A 21,789-nucleotide genomic window follows, 5' to 3' on the forward strand; every position below is an offset into this window, starting at 1 on the left:
CAGGGCAAGATGACGTCGTCACTTCCGGCCCCGACAGCGGAGGTCTGCAGCCAGGTCCTCTTGGACAACTGTCACCCCTCCGAGGGAAACATTTCTCCCCAGAATCAACGAGCTGTGTGCGCGAAAGATGAGCAAGATTGGCGGCCTTCTGCGGCGAGCCTTCGGAGCAGCGCGTGAACACGTCGGGACAGACCACTTTGGGAATAAATATTACTTTATCCCCGAACAGAAGTCGTGGACAGGTATATTAACTAACACATGTGATGAAACTAGCTACTTGTTTCTGCTGCATTTGTATTAACAACCAGCGTTCAGTTAATTCCTACCCGGAAACGGCAATGATACACAACTAAGTTAAATTTGTTCGCACTGATTCGCCATCGCCCTCTTGTTTACTGTAGATTATGACATTACCCTTAACGAGAGTCGTCCTGTCCTTACCCTTTCACAATTGTAGTGTTAACTTATTGCCACTAGATGGCGCCACAGTCCAAATAACAAGCGGCCGATATTCAGGTTTTGAGCTACTGTGTTTATGTCTCAATACATCTGGGGGGTGGCAGGTCCGCATGCCATATATCAAACCTGTCTGCGATAATTATTCATAAGGGGGCCGTGCTGAAACGTGGCTTCTCTACAACACTCAAGTATCCCCCACACCAGCCAGAGCAACTGTCAGGCGAATAAATGGTGGGATGCCAGTAGTGTCCTTCACGCTGGCTCTGACTCAGAAGGCCAATGGGCGTGTAGCTGGGCTAGTAGACTCTATTAAGAGAACTGCAGGTCCATGATCAGGACCACCACAGCACAGAGATTGAAGGTTTGTTGGCATTAATGGAGACCTTGGTGGTAGTCTGAGACGTGTGTGTAGTATTACTTGCAAAATAAAAAGGGAATGCATTTAAAAGTAATTGCACGTCTACTGTCAGAAATAGCAGTAACACGCTATTTTTTTGGAATGTCATGTGACTGACCGACACAAAGTAGTGATCATGTTGCAAAAGGCACGGGAAAAATGTTTAAACTGGCATACAATTGCGTTCAAACCCCAATTTTCCTCCACGCAAACCATTTGTGGAGACAGCAGAGTCCAGTCCGCCAGTGTTTGATGTAATCTGAGCATAAACGCAGCTGTTCTGTCGTGGCAAACCCTTGGAAGAAGGTGCTGTGGTCGGACGAGACTTAAACCGAACGTGTTTCGCAGACACCCAAAACATTATGTGGGGCAGAAAAAAAAACACCACTCCCCGTCACCTAGAAGACGCGAGGCCCAGCGTGAAACATGGCGGTGGTAGAGTCATGGTGGAGTGCTTTCTTCCGCAGGCACAGATGATAGGAAGGTGGGTGGAGCTAAATGCAGCGCAATCCTTGAAGACAATGCGCTAAAACTTTCAAAAGACACGAGACTGGGGGGAAGGGGTTGAGCTTCCTGCACCCAGAGCCTATTATGCAATAAATTTGGATCACTCCCTATTTAAAATATTAAAAGTTCCAAGACTAAATCCACCCGAGAATCTGTGGCAAGCGTTGCGCGTGGATATTCACGGTCAGTCTCAATCCGGCCTGAGAGAGCTTGAGAGCTGAGAAAATTTCAGTCCCTGGATATTCAATTCAATTCAGTTTTATTTATATAGCGCCAATTCGTGAAACATGTCATCTCGAGGCACTTTACAAAGTCAAATTCAATCAAATTGGTCAAAAATGTCCTATATAAGGGCTGGTAAGAACACAACCCAAAGAACCTGCTGCTGTAATCGGGCCAGATTTTATGCTGAGCAGAGTCTGCTCCTCTGCCGGTCTACGGCGTGAATGCATGCCCCACAGAGCAAACCAAGCCATTATCCTTGCATCCTCTGGTTTCCAGTAGAAGGCTCCGCCCCTTGCAGGTTGAGCATCTGCTCTTCCCCCATTTTCTTTTTTTTTTTTTTAGCCAGGCTGAACGTGACCTTTTTGTGATTCACCTTTTCTCAGCATTTTTTTTCTTTTTTTTTTCTTTTTTTTTTTGCGGGGGAATCTTTGGCCCGCCTCGTATTTATAATTCATTACAAGGCAGCTCCTCCACCCCTGCCTGTCAGCCTATTCAAATGAGACATCACAAACGCGGCTCTCTAGCACGCTTACAGGGTAATGTATGCACTGTCCCGTCGCGGAGACTGACAACCGCAGAGAGGCTTGGCCGGTCTGTGCGTAACCACAAAAAAAAATAAAAAAATAAAAAAAAATAAGTGGAGATAAACACGAGTCAAAGCAGCAGGCGGGCGCAACTAAATGCTGGTATCTGCATGTCTAATAAACGTAAAGGGAACGGGGGGGTGAAAGGGTTGCATCATTTCCTCTCCATTCAACCTTGTGGAACTAAATCATATGTATTATTCAGTCCATATGTCTTGCTGCAGCCAGCTTTTGATCTTAAACTGATAGGCCAAGCATGGGCTCGGGGCCTCAAGGCACCGACCGCAGGGGCTTTTCACTCCAGCGCATATAAGTTTTGCTCGAAATAGGCGAGGAGCGTCTCTCTCTCTTTTGTTTTCATCACTCCCGTTCGACCCGTTCGTCCGTCCCTCTGCATTTATCCATGCTTTGCTGCTCCCATTTTCCACCTCTCTCCATCCGTTAACTTTTGAAAACTGGGGCGTAAGCAATTCCCCGAGCTCTGCGGGTTAGGAATTTAACGGCTGCCGTGATAGAGAATTATTATTATTATTATTTAGTTTCATGTGACTTTGTCTGATTTGATTTCAACATCTTCTTTTCTGGTTGTGCTTCTTTCTTGTTTGTTGTTGCCCCTCCTTTGAATTGCTGCTTCTGTTTTTTTTTTTTTTTTTTTTTTTTCCCCCCTCCTTTGAAGTTATTCCAGTGAAGATTTCTATTCAAAAACAGTAGCGCGGAGGGATAGACCCAGCAGAAAAGCCCTCTAAACCCCTCTCCCCAGATGTTGCTCCTCATCAAAATGAAAGGGCATGGATATGGGGAAGTAGACGGACGGAGAGAGAAAAGGGAAAAGACTCTCTGCTTCTGGTCCAGAGGCTCTAAAGAGCACACAGAGCCCGGCCTACAACGGAGCCTCTGGCAGCGTGGCCCCTGGTCTTAGAAGGTCCTTTTCTTACCGTCGTGTTCTCTGAGCTCAACTGAGAATCTATATACTTTTTTATTTTTATTTTTTTAAGTGTATTTCTGTCCCCCAGGCCCAGCTCTGCCTCACACGGCACGGGGGCGCCGTGTCACGCTGCCCGGATGAAAGCCTGAGCGCTCTGTGGATGCGCTCATTCGTCTTCGGCAGCTGGACCCGCAGCTCCGACGCGCGCCTTTCCCTCCCCATCCCTCCCCTTCTTCTTCTTCTCTTTTTTTTATTTAGGGAAGAGAGAGGCGCGCTGACATTATCGGCTGCTGCAGGCACATTTGAAAATAATTGCCTGTATGATTGCTATTTTTTTTTCTTACCTCTTTGAGGAGGTGTAGCCTTTGTCTTGGAATCAATGGCTGCTCAATACTGGACAGGGGAAAGGCAGTTTCCTTTCATGTCTCTGTGAAAGGGGATGTATTTTTAGCGCTGTTCGTTTTAGCCGTGCGTGTGTGTGTGTGTGTGTGTATGTGTGTATATGTGTGTGTGCCATACAGTTTAAATCTATTGGTCCTTTTTGGCTGTGTGAAGAATGGAAGACATTCAGAGGTTCTTCAGACGTGCGCCACGCAGGCTGGAGGGAGAAAGAGGCATTGACTTGTCGTCCTATCACTTTCCCCCTCTCTTTCCCTGCGTCTGTCTATTATTCATTAGATTCCCCAGTTCGGTTCTGTGAAGGGGAAAAAAAAAGGACTCAGTTCTGCTATTTTCAGGACGCGGCGACTCCCGGGGACCGGCGAAGGAGAAGGCGTGCGTTCTTCTGCCTTGGCGTGTCCGTTAATGCGCCGTGACAGCTGCGCACCTCGCATTTGTATTTTAAAAGGAAAGTAGGGAGGAGTAGGGGGGGGGGGGGGAACATTAGTTTGTTTTCTCTCCACTTCATTCCCCAACACACTTAACACAACACCAGATGGCCGTGTGTCATCAGAGCGTTGATTCAAGCCTCATATTTCCACCCAAAGACTCACAGCGGAAAGAGACGAGGGTCCAAATGGCTGTTCATTCTGCCACAAGTCATCCCCTGGGTGTGATGGAGGAAGGTCTATCCCGCCATAGGACACCGAGTCAGTGTTTACAGGAGCGTCAGTGTCCAGAGCCGCCACTGTAAATCATGCTAATTGATCAGCGGCGATGCGATGCGTGTGTGTGTGTGTGTGTGTGTGTGTGTGTGGGGGGGGGGGTTTAAATGACGGTTGTTTAATCGTTATAGGCTTTAGCTCATCTAGCGCCGCGCGCCTTGCCAAGAGCGCATTTGCATGTGTGTCTTGTGGCTCATCACGGAGTGACTTCTCTCGTTCATTAAAAAGGCATTTGAAGGAATAGACGCCTGAAAACGAGTGAGTGAGAGAGAGAGAGAGCGGCCGCGTTTATTTTCAGTGGCGGAGCGATCCAAGTGGGCTGCGATCCAGCGACGGGGGGTTCGAGTGTTTTGGAGGTCCACTGAGCTCTGCCTCACTGCATTGGACATCCACACAGGCATGCCTTGCAGGAGTTTTCACGCTGTGTGAACTTTTTTTTCTCCACACGTCAACGCTATAGCAAAAAAAACTTTAATGTCTTCTTACGATTTTTCTTAATGGATCAACATAAAGTAGTGCAAAGTTGTGAAGTGGAGGGAGAATTATTCATATGTTTTCCAAAACTTTTTTTCCTCCCCCAATAAAAAAGTAAAACGTAAGCTGTCTATTTACGTGAAGCCCCTTTTACTCTGTTAACCTAAAATCCAGTTGCCTTCACAATCCCTCTGATTGTCTGCAATTGATCTCAGTGTAAATCCAGATGTTGAGTGAAAGCCGCAAAGGTCGTCCCGCAGAGCAAGGAACACAGCAGGCAGGCCAGGGATCAAGCTGTGGGGACGTTTAAAACAGGGTCTGGTTTTGAGCTACATGCTAGGCTAAACATGTCATTGTTCAACCTGTCACCCAAAAACTGGAAAGAGTCGGGCATCCTTATTGTTCATTTAAGGAAACGGAAAATTTGCAATATGTGCCTGGTAACTGGAGGAGCTGTAGCTTTTCCCAGCTCGGGTTGAAGGATCTGGTGAGAGGACAGCTACTGGTTGTCTGGTCCAGAAGTCTGGCTAGAATAAAAGCGATTGTTGAAAGAAAGTGGTTGCCATGTTGTGGGTACAGCAAACATTGTGGAAGGGGGTGCTCGGGATATATTAGACCTAAGCAACTCGAAACCTGATTCTCCAACCTTACTGTGAAACATGATGGGGGCAGCGTCTCGACGTGGGGAGGGGTTTGTCCAGCAGGAACGGGGAACCTGCTCCGAGTTGTTGGGAACATGGATGGAAATGAATACAGAGCAGTTCTGAAAAAAAACCTGTCAGGTTTAGCACCGGGACGGAGGCGCACCTTCCAGGAGAACAACATAAACCCAGAACGACAGCGGACCGATTTAGATCAACACATGTTTTGAATGGCCTAGTCAAAGTCCAGACATAAAGCTGATGTAGGATCCGCGGCAGGACCTGAAACCTGATGTTCACATTCGCTCTAACCAGCTTGACTGAGCTTGAACTATTGTTGGGGAAGAAAAAAAGAAACATTTCAGTCTGAAGATGTCAAAAGCTGCTGGAGATATGGCTTCTTTATGACATATTGACACCGGAGGACTGAAAACAAATGTAAGGCCACCCTACTCAGGTTTTAATTTGTTGTTTTTTTGTTGTTTTGTTTTATCAAAGGGTTCTCTGTTGAAAAATCGGATCTTGGATCTCAACATGAATACCTGTATAAATAAAGGTTAAAATTATAAAAAATAAATGCAAGAAAACCCAAATTTTCTTCACCTCACAATTATGAACTACTTTGTGTTGGCTCAAAAGTGCACTTTTAGTGCGATTTATTGTTTCTTTTTTTTTATTATTACATTTACAGTCTGACTTACAAAGAGAAGGAACCAGCGCATTAATGGGAAAATAATAATATTCAGCTGGCCTAGATGTGTTTTGACACCCGAGGGCTCTTTGTCGGTCAGAAACCCAACCTGGAAGACTGACAGACAGGTAAGGCACAGTAGCAGACGGCTCCCGGAGCCCGCCGCTGCTTATTCAACTCGGAATATTTTAATAAAGCAGACAGGCAGAGAGAAATAAGGCAACGGAGGAGCAGGAAGGGAGAAAAGATAAGACACGGGGGAAACTATTGGAGGGTGGAAAAAGAAGGTGGGGTACACGGAGTGAGTGACAAAGAACAAAGAAGGTGCTGACATATTGGGGTGAAATTATTGAGCGGAGTGGAGGAAAGAATGGATGGAGTAAAAGTGAAAGGAGGGTGTTTTTTTTTTCGACAGAAAGGGTGAAATGAGTAGGTGGATAGATGGAGGGGGGGTGGTAGTGAGGTAGCGATAGGTTAATGGTGAGAGAGCGGTGGGTTTTTGAAGGCGTAATGGAGGGAAAAGGAAGGAGGGAGCGCGGTGGGCTGCATGGGAGGATTGGAGGTGAACAGAAAGGGGTGGACAGCTAGGTGCTTGGACAACAGGCGCATGGGCCTCAGAGGAGGTGTAGGAGAGGAAGGAGAGGAAAGGGGGGGTCCAGACCGCTCCAATGCCTCACAAAGGATCCTGACTTCCTGCCTTACCGTAGTTCCTTTTTACAAGCCATTTAGGGAGGGGGGGTAACTTCGTAAGGATGGCTGGCCTCACACAGAGTGGGCCTAATTGTCACCGCCACCTTTATGTCTGCCTGCCTCTGGGTACAGCGTAACTAACGGATCAAAGCTGTTTTTTTTTCTTTTTATTATTATTATAATCCTGCGTTCTATCATCGATTGATCAAATCTCTTCGGGCTCAGCAGAATCACCAACAACAAGCAGAGCGGCGGGTGAATATGAAACTGGCCGGCAGCAGAAGCAGGCCCTTCTTTACGCCCAGGCTCCTCCTCTCTGTGGAAGCGATGGAGAAACAATGACTGGCCTTTTCCCTCTAAAACCTCATCCCCACATCACTAGGCTTTAGGATAATGGGTAACCATGGTTACAGGGCCCGCACATCCCTTCCATGATTTTTTTATTTATTTTTTTTTCTCTCTCTCTCCCCCTTCCTGGAAAAGACAAAGTGAGGGAGGAGAAAGAGGGTGCCCATATTATTGCACATTGCCCCTCCGTGTAGCGCTCACTGGGTCACTCCATCTTAATGAGGCGGCCCGCTACCAAGCGCGCGTCGGCCCCGTTCCTCGCACGCGGCTCAGCTGGAGATGGATAAACTTGGCTGAATCTGGCCTGACAGCACCGCTCTATCAAGAAGGCTTTTTTTGTTTGTTTTTTTTTTGTTTTGTCCCAGCAAACCCTCCCTGTCTGGTTGAGAATGCTGCTCTCTACTGTGAGGTGGCGACATTACAGTCTGATGCTTTTGACTCTGAGCATTCTTACTGAGACTTTACCCCCCAATGTTTAAAATCAGTCCTTATTGCTCCATCAGTGTGTCCACTGTAGTGATCGCAGTCAGCAGGATATTATGTACGGAATTCAACGTGTTGGCGCTCTGCACGCCACTAGTATATAAATATCAAGTGTGCTGGCTGGACTTTGGCTCTTGGTAACCACACCTGATCAGGGGCCAGACAGACATCATTAAGGGTGAGACAGGTGTGGGTTTTATCCCAACTGATATGGTCACTGTAATATTGGGATTTTATGCAACAATATTCATAACTAACATGCACAAACTCTGCTGCTTCATCCTCTGAAATCGGTGTATCAAGCCTCCTTCTGCGGATTGCAGAGTTTCAGGAAATCCAAATGGTCAAACTAACTATCAGGGAGTTATCTAGAGGCGTCTCGCTCCAGAGAATATACTTACAACACAAAGTGTTTTATTTCTGATAGATGTATTTATAAGAGCCTTTCCTCTAGCTCAGGGGTTTACAAAGTGGGGGGGGGGGGGGTTTAATCGTGGAAAATTATACCTTTTCGACATCAGAGAACATCCACTCTTTTTCTTGGAACTATGTGAAATTAATCTTTAAAATTTATTTTAGTTTTTTTTAATGGAAATTTCCTGCTCCAAAGCCAATAATTTATTTTTTTTAACCTATGATTACCCTAATACGATTTTTTCATACGGGTTAATCATGAGAATAAAGTGATCACATTGCAACAATAAAGTTGTAACGTCATGACAATAAAGTTTGCACAATCTAATGAAAGGCCTGACACTAATAATACATTTATGCTAACAAGATTTAGTGTTTTCTTATTTTTAAAACCAATACCAAAGCATGACTTTACAAAATGCTCAACATCCACTATTTTAACACTGGGCCTTTTTAGTGAGACTTCTTATAAAATGATGGACAACAGGGGGTCGCCAGACTCTGATGCTGTTATTTCAGCAAAGAGAGTTTGGGAACCGCTGCTCTAGCTGGATTTCCTCAAAAAGCTGCTCCATCAGATTATTTATTTGTCTTCTGCTCTTGGGAGGGGGTTATCTAAATCCAAAGGAGCTACACTCACCTCGCAAGAAGATTTTTCATCATTAAAAAATAAATTCTTTGAAATCGTCATCATCAGTCAAATTTTTTTGTGAGCCGTACGCTTTAAATCCTAAAATGCCTAATGTCTCAATTATGATACAAAAAGGAAATGCTCTAATAGCTGTTATATTTCTTTAGATATATACTTTTCTGACATTTTTTGTATCATACTTTAATGGGAATATACGCCCTGAGGAAGACATAAGGTTTAGTTTGATCATTTTTGAGCCCTTCATTTGACTGTTATTTGCACGCGGTCTTCGCTTTAAACCCCTTTAATTTCTTGACTAAGGGTTTGCCAGATGTTACACTGTGTGAATTAAATGCATTCCCGCCCTTTTTAAAAAGGTGTTTCTTAACCACGTGAGCTGAAAATTGATCGGAGTTTGGAATTCAGTATATATTTTTTAGAAACTTCGGGACATTCGCTGTGTGGTGTCTAAAGTCGGTGGTGAAGGACCGGTGTCCTGCATGTTTTAGATGACTCTGTGTTTTAGCGTCAATTGAAAGGGTCATTAGCGGGCTCATGAACATACCCTGTGACGTGCTGAGAAGCTAATCCCGCCATTTCAATTAGCTCTGTAAGATTAGGGACACGACTAAAACATGCAGGACGTCGACCCTGAAGGACCAGGGTTGATCAGGTGATCTAATTCCTTTAATTTGTCGGCCCGTTCTAGCTTCTCTCTTCTTTTCTTCTTCATTCTAGCTGTTTAGGAAATTTCACGGCATCCCGGCCTGTCAGGAAGTTCTGTTTGCATTCGTACAAAGAAGCGGACAGACCTTGATAAGGGTCAAGACTAAGGGGGCATGGTCTGATCACAATACGGCGAGCAGTGGGATGCTGCTGTTTTTCTGTGTTGCGTTCTAGTACAACACGAACCAAGAAGATGTTCTTAAGCTGCGGGTGTCAGTGCTGGCGGTAAAGAGGGGTGGTGGGGGGGGTGGTTGTGACAGAGTCCACCTGTTGGGGTCAGGCGCAGAGAGCGTGCAATCTGCTGGATTCGTCTGAGAGTTTTAAGGAAGGTCTTTAGCTGTTGTTGAGCGACGGGTTTTCCCCTGACATCTTTCTCTGCAGGCAAAAAAAAAAAAAAAAAAAAAACAATGAGTGCAAGGGGAAAAAAACAAGACGCAGCAAAATAGATGGCACAAAGATGCCTGGGATGACATTGTGGAGGTGAAAAAGCTCTCGGGCCGCCCCCAGCGGTACTCACCTGGGAGCTGATGTGTGAGATTGTTGGGTTGGGGGGGGGGGGGGGGGGGGTTGTTGGGGGAGGGGTGCGTGTTGAAGCAGGTGATGGAGTTTAGCGCGGTGCGTTCAGGGTTCAAAGAGCAGCCCTCAGAGTGCATCATGTCTTTTTTTTTTTTTAACGAATGGGAAGGATTGAGGTACGGCTGCCACGGCAACCCCCTCCCTCCTCCCTCCTCGCCCATCCCGCTCCTCTGTCTCCCTCCTTCCTTCCTTCCTCCCATCCTTTTCCTCTTCCCTCCCCCAGGAGTCACAGCCAGCCTCACAGATGAGTTGTGCTCAGACAGGTGAGATGGCTCATGAATATTTATGCCGTGGGATTTCATTCCTCCCTGCCACTGACTGGACCCTCCCCCCCCCCCCCCCCCCCCCCCCCCTCCTCCTCTCCAAGGCGGTGCTGCGTTTGTCCTTCACGGTAAAGAGGCAGCGTCCTCGCCGCTGTCCCTCAGGTTAATCTGCCCTGCTCTCTAGCCAGTTGTGTGCTGGTGTGTGTACAGGTGTGTGTTTGACTAGTAAATAGGCTTCTCCCTGGTGAGTGATGAGAAGGCAGACGTGTCACAAGGAGGGCCCGCTGAGATTGTGGGCTCCTAACACCCTTCATACCTCTCTCCGTGTCTCTCGCTCAAGGTGGGGAAGGAGCACACGGATAGATTACTTACTGATGGCTGGATGTGCCAGCAGCACGTTATTTTACCCTCAAAACATGCAATAGGAATATTTATTTCATATCATAGATATTTGAATTCTTTTGGATTTTCTGCCTTTTTGACGAATAAATCAAGACTCGCTCCAGATTGTAATTTCACTACGACTTTAAAGATTTAAATATATCAGATTGGACGCATCTTCTTTATAGTGACGTATGAATTGTGATTTGTTGCGATATCCAAAATCTGTAGTTTGACGTTGAAGACTTTTTGAATGCAAATGTGCGGCCTTTTTTTGGGGGGGATTTTTGGAAAGCGGCCTCAAATAGATCTGTTAAACCTCAGTTGTAGTCTCACCTTATTAACTTGTATTAGTTTTTTTTTTAGACGCGCACCGATGGAGAGAGTTTTTTTTTTTCCTGCAGCATCATTATCTGCAGGGCCTTGCAAAAATATTTCCACCACTTTTCTGACCACGAACATTTTATTGGGATTTAACACAAAGTAGTTCGTAATTGTGAAGATGAAGGAAAATGTGACGTGGTTTCAAACGTTATGAGCTAAAAAAAAAAAATTATCTGAAAGGGCTGGTGCATTTGGACCCAGTCACTATTTTGCAGAACCACCTTTTGCTGCCGTTACACCTGCAAGTCTTTCCGGGTACGTCCTACGAATTTCGCACATCTAAAAACAAAGATGCTCGCACGTTCATCTTCTCAAAATATCTCTAGATCAGTCAGATTGAATGATGCACATCTAGGAGCATACATTGTCAAGCGTTGACAAGGATTCTCAATTAGACTGGCATGGGGCCCTTGCCTTGACCGCTGTGCAACATTTAAAGGCTCTTAATGCGTCGTAGCTCCAGCTCTACTTTTCGGGCTGTTGTCCTGCCGGAGGGTGAACCCACACCCCGGTGTTCATGTCGTATTAAACTCTACCGATCCTCCCTTGAACTCTGCTCAGCTTCCCCACAGCATGATGCCTCCTCCACCATGTTTCATTCCGACAATGTTATCAGTTGGAGTTTCATCCACATGGATGCCGTGCCCCCCTTCACAACCCGCGCCTATCCCCCGAAAGCCTGTTCCCGGTTTTCTGTCAACTTTACATTTCATTTGGCTTCTGTTCCGTAAAACTCATCTGCCACCTGGGCACTGGGTCTCTGCAGCTCCTCCAGAGCTGCCATTTGTATCTTAGTCGCTATTCTTTTCTTTATTAAATATAGATATCCAAACGTCTTTTTCATTCTTTAAACTTTATCCGCAACCCGTCGGGTGTGTTCTTTTTTTTTTTACGATTCGGGTTTTTCACCTCTAGTTAGGGATACACAGCGCAGTAAACTTCGAAAAACCGTGTATCACATCCATTTTCTTCTTAGTAGCGCCCTGTTTTGTGTCGGCCTATCGCTTAAAATCCCGGGGGGGGGATACGTGAAGGTTTAAGGTTCACGTGCAAGCCGACGCTGTTCGTACACACGCTGGGAGGATCTAAAAAAGTCTGTGTTCCTAAAATCCAGGGACGAAACAGGAAGTGGGGTTTTTAGTCATGCTGCAGAATCATCCTTACAGGAGTCAGAAGCGTGTCGGCGTTTTAACGGGGAGGGGGAGAGGTGTTGGGGGGGGGGGGGGGTGCAAGGCAGAGGAGACAGAGAAAGGTAAGCTCCTCTCTTTATGCTTATTATTTAGGCATTAGCTCGCTAAGCACATCGCATGTGGGGACTTTAATGCAATTTCCCCCCATTTCATTCTGCTGCCACCCACTCCCAGTGCAAATATGGATATGATCTGCTTATAATTAGCGTACCTGTTAAACGCCTTAGTTAGTATTGCCTGGAGAATCGCCGCCTTTTTGTTCGCAGGCGGCGCGCCGTATTGGGGGGGGAGTTTCTAGGAAACAATTTCTCGACAGACATCTGAGATCGTTCTGGTGAGCTGATTTAAGGATTTCTGGTTCGGTTTGGTTCGGCTGATGGCGGGTGCGGAATCTTGTTTCTTTTGGATATCAGAGGAGTCGAGCTGCGTGCAGAGCCGGAGGCCTGCGAGGCCCCTTATTGCCACCATCTAGCAGGAAGCAAAGCAGAACTAAAGCATTACTAGCCTAATTAGCTGACCCGATTACCGCGCGGGGCCGGATAGAGTATGGAGAAGGGTCGTCCTCACAAGACATAATTACAGAACGGCGCAGGCGCCGGCTTTTTGAGGGGGGGGAAAAAAAACCGAGGCCCCACGTGAGCAGAAGAACTGGCTTCGTCACTTTGGGAGGCCATCGTTTATCCATGCCGGTGCCAGAGCTATCTGTTATGGCTGAAGTAAACATTAAGGCCATCAGTCTGCCGAGCGCGCGCCGCCGCTCGCATCCATTTGTCCGTGTCCAGTGAGCTGCGGAGAGGCTGTGATGGAATCCTGACAGATTGTCTGTGTTTTGGAGCGTGTTGTTTTCCTTGCCCATACATTTTTCTCCTTCAAGCCATGTTTGCCATGCATCATCACTCTCTCTCTCTCTCTCTCTCTCTCTCTCTCTCTCTCTCTCTCTCTCTCTCTCTGTCTCTGTCTCTCCCTGCCTCCCTGCGTCTTCCTCCTCCCTCCTTGCCTCATCCTTTCTCAGACAGACATCTGACTACCTGTGAGAAGAGAAACTATGGAAACACAGAACTTGTTATTTTTGAACACGACTCATGTGAAGAAGACACCGCGAAAGTGGGTTCTTTCTTCTGCTGTCTATCTGTAGTCGTCCCGTCCCCCCCTCCTTCCTTCCTTCCTTCCTTCGGTCGCCGTCTCCATGTCACCGCGTGCCAGCCAAAACTTGTCTAATCAGCAGATTTGACCAAAATAATTGGCAGTGGCCTTGCTGCCAGCGAGCGTCGTGCTGTATACAGATAGGGAGAAGGAGCACTTAATATTCCAAGCAGCTCGTGCCTCTCCTGTTCCCTCTGATATCTGACCTCTTTTGTCTCCTGCTGGGCTTGATGTTGATTTTGGAGGGCATTGTTAGCAGGGGCGCTGTGATTGGAAGAGGTAAGTCGGCGGAGGGGGGGGGGCCCTGGTTGGTTGGGTTAAAGGAAAAGGCCGATTTGCATAAAGGCTTAGCCCAGATTTGGAGCCACTCAGCGAGATCTGAGGAGAAGGGCCCGAGGGCCGCGAGGTAATCATCCATGGCCTGTCACAGCGCTGTCATCCCTGCGCGTATTTGTCTGTGTGTCTGGAGAGCATTGTGTCTGGACTAGTTTGTGTTCATATGCCTTTGCATTTCGTGTGCAACATTGGCGAACACCTCCGTCAAATCACACTTGCTATCTTTTGAGGGTTTTTTTTATATATATATATATATTTTTTTTTTTTTTTCTCCTTTCCAGGGAGGCACATCCGTGCCAAGCGGATGATGGAGCCAGCCAATCCTGCAGAGCATGAGTATATGGAGGGCAACATTCCGATGGAGTGGGAAGGTAAGTTTGGACTGCAGAATATGTGCCGCATATTGTACTTATCGCTAATTCTAAACAAAAAAAAAAAAAAACTGCAGCAAAAAAAAGTAAAAGGGAATGACAGATTCGTGGCTCCATCTTCTGGGACCTTGGCTAATCCAATGATTTCGTTTTTTTTTTTGTTTTTTTCTCCCCCCTTCATCTTTGCAAGACGCAATGGGGGCTGGGAATGAGTTTATCAAAGAAGCCTTCTGCCGGTGTTATACAACCGTACCATAAAATAGTGTTTCAGATTTCTTACAACTGGATACAAACTGTTCCCTGTGTCTCAGGCTGGCTTTATCCACCTTAAACCCCCTCATCCTGCCTCGCCCCATCCCTCATGCATTTTCATCAGGATGCAAATAAGAAACGGATAAAAGAGGCCCAGAATCCCCATAGCTAGCTGGAGCAAGAGTTGCAAAATCTCTCTCTTTCTCTCGCTCTCTCTCCCTCTCTCTCTCTTCCTGGCTCCCTTTAACCTGCTCTGCTGTGCAGCCAGCTCAGCCAAAATGGAGCTCCTCCGACAGAGGGAGAGGGGGGGGGGGGGGAAGAAGTGCTGGAGAGAGTTCTGCTGGGGAGTGAAAGGAGGAGGATGGAGGTGTGGATGAGGAATGACAGAGCATGTGCTTTAAAATCGGAAGATGAAGGACGATGGACGCATTTTCTTCCCAGATCCGGGTCTCACTGGCCCAGTTCTGCCAAGACCAAAAAAAAACAAAAAGAAAACACCATGTCTATGTATTTGGTTGGGACTTTCTGTGGCTGACAAACATAAATAAATAAATAAAATCTGAACAGGCGTGTAGATGCATTCACTATGTATGGAGCTAAAAAACAGGATAGCGCTGTGGAGGCTGCTAAAGACCTTAGACGAGGGTCACCTTCCCGCCGACCAACGACTTTAAACATACAGTCAGAGCCGCAGTGAAATAGTTCAGATCAAGGCAAAAATAATGTGCTACGGTGGTCCATTCAGAGTCCAGAGAACCTGGATCAGGACTCAATAGCATCTGCTCCCAGATGCTCTTCGTCTGATGTCTGGCCGTGTCCACACGTAGCCGGACATCTGGGAAAACCAATCACTTTTTGTGCGGTTGGGCCTTTCATCCACATGAAAACTCAGTTTGACGTCGCTAAAAACGATGCATTCTAAAAATATGGCCAAGGTGGAGATTTCAAAAAGCTCCGTTTTTGAGCCTGCGCGTGTTTACATGGCAAATCGGAGTTTTTAGGGTCCGGCGCATCACAGGCTGCGACATATTTAATGCGCCACTGACGTCACACGTGCGCCCGTTGTTATAGACTTGGCCGTGCGGTTTAGGAAAAACAAATGTTGTTAGGGAGGTGTTGATTTTTACGTAGGCGTTGTGATTGTTTAACATTTTGTCTGATCAATGTTAAACTGATTTACCGCTGCGAAATCAACGGCATCTCCGATCGCTTATTTACGACGGAGAAGTAAAAGCGTACATGGGACGTTAAAAACGGTACAGTTGGGTTCACACGCCTCTTGCTTGTTTGATTTTTACTTGACCAGAGGCTCCAAGAGAGCGCTTGGAGGCCCGCTGCTTTTACCCCAACCCTCGTTTTGAAGGATTCTGTCTGGCTGACGTAGGTTTTAGCTATGCGCTAAATCGGCCCCTACGTGTTTGGCATGTTTACAGCAACGCTCAGTGGCGTATTTGTACGGGTTTGTGTCGATGACAACTTTTCTGAAAACAATCCCATGTGTAGAATTTTTTTTTTTAACGATGTGGGGGAGATATTTGCTTTCATAAAGACCCGGCTACGTGTTTACAAGGCCTCAGTAAAGCCAAAGCACAGTGTGAGCCATTATGCAAAGAAGACGAGGAAAAGATTTCAGTGCAAAGCTAACCCACATATGTCCCCTAAGTATTTCAGCTCTCATTGCAATGAAAGGCGGCTCTACAAGTACTGACTCAGCAAGGGCTGAAAACAAAATGCACGACCCACTTTTCAGATTGGGACCGGCAAAAGTTTAGTTCATCATGTTCCCTCTGCGTATTTCGTCGTCGTGTCGGTCCACCCCGTCAAATCCCAGTGAAGTCGTTCCGAGTCACAAATTGGGACAAACACGCAGGAGGTGAGGACACTTTTGCAAGGCGCCGTAGTTCTGTGCGCTTCCCTTTAGTTTGTAAAGTGACATAAAACAAGACAAAGTAAAACAAAAGCTGCATCCAGTCCCCATGCGAGCGTGGAGGCTACCTCCGTCGTTAGGCGGCGGAGCGGCAGCCTTTAAATATGACTGCAGGTTTTGTTTGTGCAGCGCATGTTCGTGTGGGTGTTCTCACTCTCGTTTTATTTTTTATTTTTTTCATCTTCCTCTTCTTCTTCTCTTCTCCGCTTGCAGCCTGGATCCGAGGCAGACGGAAGAAGCCTCCCTCCGTCGAGGTACACCCCCCCAACCTCCCCCAGTTTTCCCCCGCTGTGCTGATGGTTGGACTCTGGGGGACTAGTTCCAAAGGAGAGACAGAGAGACAGAGAGAGAGAGAGAGAGAGAGAGAAGCAAAGCTGGAAAGAGAGAAGGCTTTGATTTGTTTTTATCGTACTGGATCCAGGAACTTTAGGGGACAGGTGTTAAAATAAACAGCAGCTGAAGTGCATTGATGGCGAGACAGAGAGCAGAAACAGCCTCCGAACAAGGGGGCTCACTGACACCGCGTCCCAGTTTACTTTTTTTCTCTTTTCCAGGCAGCACAGGCCTCCATCTCGGCTCTTTGTGTTTTATTTCTGGCACTCTCCGAGATGGGAATGGTGAAAGCGTTCAGTTTTCTGTCCTCCCCTCCACACATACACACACACACTCATATTCCTCTCTCTGGGTTTATTGCTCTTTAAATGCGAGAATGCTGGAAATTATTTGGCCGGGAGAATGTGGGTCTATAGGAAATCCCTTGGAAGGCCGGTGCTCAGGCACTCTCTCCGTCTCTGCGTCCTCCGTCCCTGCCAGTAACCGGTGCCATCCCCTGCCTCCCTTTTTTTGCCAGAACATTCCCTTCCAATTTTCTGCCTCGCGTCTGCCCAATAGCTGCCACCGACAGCTGGACGGCGCTGATGCGGCCAAGGCTCCACTCCCAGCACATTACCCTGCCCCTTGTCACGCTCCCTCTCTTCCTGGTCCAAATCGGCATAAATTGATTGGATTAAATCCTGTCATTAACAGGCTGGAAAAGCAGCTCAGTATGTTTGTCTCCCTCCCCAAAGCAGGGCTTTTTGGCCACAGATCTCCACCTCTTTTTTTTTTTTTTCTTCTTCTTCTTTCCCCCAGTCCTTCGCTTTTGCCAGCACACAACAGCATCATGCGCAGTCCTCCCTTCCTCTTTGGCTCCTACAGCCGGGGCAAGGCTAACATCACTGTGGACACTAGATGTAGGGCTCAAGTGGCTAACTATTCCACCAGTGGACTGTTCATTTCATGGGGGTTTCCAGGATTTAAATTGCTTTCCGATAATACAGTATAAATGCCTGCTGTCCTTTCAGTTTTACCAATCTGTTCCAAGCACTACATTTTTTTGTTTCTAACAGTACACTGCAGGTTAAGTTGTTTTCCTTCTGAAAGGCCTCGGTTGTTTCTGGAAGCCTTGGATTGCGACTTTAATTCTCTTCTGATTTGCACGAGTGTGCAGCCGATGATTTAAGAACTGAGCTTCTTGCTTAAGGGGAGAGAACTGTCATTGATTCAGTTTGAATGTTTCAGCCTGTAATCTTGTGGTCACTGTTCTGTTTTTGTTTTTTTTAGCTGGACACAGATCTTTGTTTCTAATATAAAACGAAATGCACAGCGCCAAAATACATAAAGTAGGAGTTTTTTTTTTGATTTGCTCTCATAATAATGATGAGAACGGGAACTAAAAGTGGTCTAAACAAAAAAAGTGTGCCGCTTATTGAATACTGTTGAAAGACGTTTTGAAAAAGGTGCGGGTCTATTTTACTTTATATGTTTATTTTACATTTAAAAAGGACATTTCCCTCCCTGTCAGGCAACCAAAATATAATTTTCTTTTATCAGAAGCTACAGATGCAGGATGAGATCATTGCAAGGATTAATTTCTACAAGAAAAGCTTCAAATTATTCAACTTCAAAGAATAGAGATCTAAACATTTCTTGGGTTGAGCTGAGTTGTAAAGAATAATCGGCGTTGCTTTTATTTAATTGTGCACCACCAAACCGAAACAGTGTTAACGCGTTGATTTTGATTTATTCATTTATTGTAGAGCAAAGTTACTTTTGAATTTCTCATTTATTATAAACTAATCAAGCCTAACATTGTGACCTAGTAGTGTCACGGTATGGACTCTACTTTTCATAGATACAAACAGCTGCAGACTGCAAACTCACCCCTCTCCAGATCGGCTCAAATCCTTCCAGTTCCCCATTTTACCTGCTTCTGACACAGTCACATTGAGCACAAATTAACTACACGATATATTCCAACCATTAACATGTGCCATGATTAAGAGATAACCGGTGCAACTCACTTTACACGTCAGCTGTCACAATGTTTTGTCTGATCTGTGCATTTCTGTTAAGTGGGATTTGTAGCTGAGTTTTTCTCACACTCTGAGACCGGGAAAGTGGTTTCAAACTACTTTATATTTCGAAACTATTTATAAGTGTTTAAACTAGGGCTGGGCGATATGGATTAAAAAATAAATCTCCGATTTTATCATACCAAATCCGATTAATCGATTTTTTTTTTCCTCCTTTTTGTTTCATAAAAAGAAATTAAAGAAATGATTTTAAAACCTTGCTTTTTATGTCAAGCATTTCGTCAGGGAGTTGACCTGAATTCAAAGTGCAACTAAAAACAAGCTGTGAAACATGCAAAACAAGATGGCAGCCATGCCATTATAAACAATGAAAATATAACAAAACATTTGCTGCTAGTGGTATTACACACTGAGCTAAGAACAGGCTTCTCTGCACTTGTGAACTTCAAACTAAGTTAAAAATGAAGTTTTTAAATGAAGTACCTCGCATTATGGTAAAAAAAAGTTTCCACTTAACAATATTTTGACAATAATTTTGCCTAAACATATCCAGCATCACATGCTGTTCTCTTCATGGAAACCCAATGAGTGTATTGGCAAAATAAAATCCAGATTTTCCAAAAATGAAATCTTAAAGAATTGTAAATTCGAATTAATCGATTTATCGCCCAGCCCTAGTTTAAACGTGACTGATAATCGGTGCAAAGAGCCTAAACATGAACCTGTTTGGTTTGTAACTCAGGAGCTGATGGGGAATGAGTCGCAGAGGGAGCAGATCAAGCTGAAGGCCAAGGAGGTAGAGGAGAAGGATCTGGCCCTACAGGCTAAAGAGTACGAGGAAGGTCTGGTGGCGGCTCCGGCAAGGACTGTGGCCAAGGGCCACGCATCGGCCACCGCCTTTGGCAAGGAGGAGCTGAGTGAGGAGCCAACCAGCACGGCAAACAAGTTCCAGCCCGGTTCCTGGATGCCAACCTCAAAGAAATAGTTTGAGGCCTCTACAGAGACAGAGACATGTGCTGCAATATAATATAATATACAACCTTAGGAATAAAAAAAAACGTTTTTTAAATACTCTGTTTGGGATTGATACCACACACCCTTCTCGGCACAAAGCAATCCGAGTCAGAAATATCATATTTTGTTCAGAACATTACTGACTTTAACTAAATGTGCAGTGATGGGTTTATATGTCGAAAGAAGACCTGAAATAAATGGGTGTGACTTTACTTTAATGGGTACAACTATTTAACTATGTGTGGAAGTCATTCAATCAAACTTTGTTTATAGAGCACTTTTCATACAGTCAGATGTGACAAAGTGCTTTGCAGACGTTACAAGCAGAAAGACATAAATAAAACGAGCTAATCAAAGTGCAATTACATCCTTACATGGATTAATTTGATTCTGAAACGATGGTCTCCACATTAACAGATGTTAGAATAATATTTAATTGTAATGTTATTTCCTGTCACTTCCTTCATCCTGGGCAAACTGCTGTACAAATTCAAGCAAATCCATGTTTAAAACAACTTCATGAACTAAGATGTTTCAGGTGGGGCTGTGCGTGTTGTATATTTTAATGACTGTTTGCTAAAAAAAGAAACATGAGCACACTTAAACCAGCAGCTCAGTCATAGAAACAATATCTACGTATGGAGCCTCTAAAGGTTTATGGTTATGCATGTCTGTGGTTTCCAGATTAGCAATAAGATGGCGATAGCTGGAATCTGATGTGGTAGGTGTACAGAAAGCTAAATTTACTCTGGCTACGTGTATCTTTTAAAAATTAGTAATTTAACAAGTTCTGTGGTTGGAGCAAATCGTTTTAAATTGTAAATCACCTTTTTCATTTTCTTCAGAAAACAGGACAAGAAAAACAGTTTCCAAATACAATTTTTTTTTTCTTTAAACTGTTTTTCTTTTCTAGATTTCATTTTGTTTTTTTTTAATCAAGTAACAACCTTTCTACTGTTCTAGAGTTGACAGGAAGTCTGGGCTTTGATTAGGCCGTCTTTCCCCAGTCATTCTGTGGTAGATTCTGTAGTGCTGTGTGAAGACCTTCTGCTGTAAGACACTTGACATTTTCTCCAACTTTTAAATAATTAGATTTATGGTTAAAGTGCACCGTAGATGCAAGCATCTCCACTTGAATTAAGGTTTAACGGACATTTCTGCAGACGTTTTCCGTTTTCTTTTATTTTATTTTTCAGAGATGACACAGGTCCCTCTTATTTTATGTTTGTGAAAACCTGAGTAATCAGCAAAGCCTAAACATCTATTTTTATAAGATAAGTTATGTTTAATTTATCAAATATAATTATATTTGTTTTGTGTTTCTGGATTTTGCTCGTTTTAAACTGTCTAAGATGTTGTTTAATAGCCCACAATGTATTATGTCTTGTGGGCTCCTTGGGGGGGAGGACAGAAATGACAAATTCCAACAAAATGAAAGTATTTTATATAAATACAAGAAATAACTTATTAAACATATTTGTGCAAACAACAAATTTCCTGGATTTTGCATTGCCTTCCTGTGCTGCAAGGGATATTTGTGCATTTTGAATTGCATTGTATGTTTTATATCCTCCTAACATGTCTGAATAGGATTTTCACCCCCCTTCATACTGTGTGGAATAACAAGTAAACAGAATTAAGTATAGGACCTCACAGTATTTACCCTAAAATTTAGACTTTTTCATACGACCAGTAACGTGCAAACCTTCAAAAATAAGAAAGCTTTCAGAAGTGTCCATTTCTAGCCTCTGACTGGGCTACGGATGCATAACCTGACCCTAGCCAGATGACTTTCGCTCCGCCTAGCTCCACTCATCCATCTGGGACAGATCCATAGGAATGGTGTTTCAGAAGGCTGGGCCTTAGCAAAAATCCTTACATATGATTGGATAAGCCACTTGTCTGTCATCTTTATCGACGTGCTATTTCAACCACTCACACCGAAGCTAACCCGTGACGCTGATGAGAGCGACGCAGGAAAAAACAAAACCTTTTTTTTTTTTTTTTTAAATGTGTTTGCGGCTCTAGTGGCACGCGTTTTATTGACAGTGAGCTCACAGGAAGAGGGGGGAAGACAGGCGGCAAAGCGCCACAGGTTGGAGTCGATCCCGGCCGACCGCATCGAGGACTAAAGGCCTCCTAATATGGTTCGCGCTAACCGCTAACCGACGCGCCCCGGAAAACAAAACTTGCCAAATCCGGTCGGGAGAAGGGCGAAAACATGGTTTCCACCAACAAAAGCCTTCAGAGGCGTTCTCTGATGTTCTTTTAATGAATCAATATTAGGTAGATTGGACAAC

General features: G+C 45.0%; 1 protein-coding gene across 1 annotated transcript; it reads left to right on the forward strand.

Moving 5' to 3' along the window:
- The first annotated feature begins 127 nt into the window (after positions 1-127).
- Positions 128-20,982, forward strand: ndufaf2 (NADH:ubiquinone oxidoreductase complex assembly factor 2). The gene is made up of 4 exons (XM_012870065.3): positions 128-242; positions 13,853-13,942; positions 16,335-16,375; positions 19,218-20,982. Exons 1-4 carry the CDS (start codon positions 128-130, stop codon positions 19,458-19,460), a joined length of 489 nt encoding a protein of 162 aa, XP_012725519.2. The 3' UTR covers positions 19,461-20,982.
- The last annotated feature ends 807 nt before the right edge of the window (positions 20,983-21,789 follow it).

This window comes from Fundulus heteroclitus, chromosome 12 (genome assembly GCF_011125445.2).
Source record: "Fundulus heteroclitus isolate FHET01 chromosome 12, MU-UCD_Fhet_4.1, whole genome shotgun sequence".
Classification (NCBI taxonomy): domain Eukaryota; kingdom Metazoa; phylum Chordata; class Actinopteri; order Cyprinodontiformes; family Fundulidae; genus Fundulus; species Fundulus heteroclitus.

What these genes read in the sequence shown, in the direction of transcription:
- ndufaf2 (XM_012870065.3), top strand. Translation starts at nt 128, where the DNA reads ATGAGCAAGATTGGCGGCCTTCTGCGGCGAGCCTTCGGAGCAGCGCGT. An exon ending in CGAACAGAAGTCGTGGACAG is followed by an intron (nt 243 to 13,852) that starts GTATATTAACTA and finishes TCTCCTTTCCAG; the next exon opens with GGAGGCACATCCGTGCCAAG. An exon ending in AGAAGCCTCCCTCCGTCGAG is followed by an intron (nt 16,376 to 19,217) that starts GTACACCCCCCC and finishes TTTGTAACTCAG; the next exon opens with GAGCTGATGGGGAATGAGTC.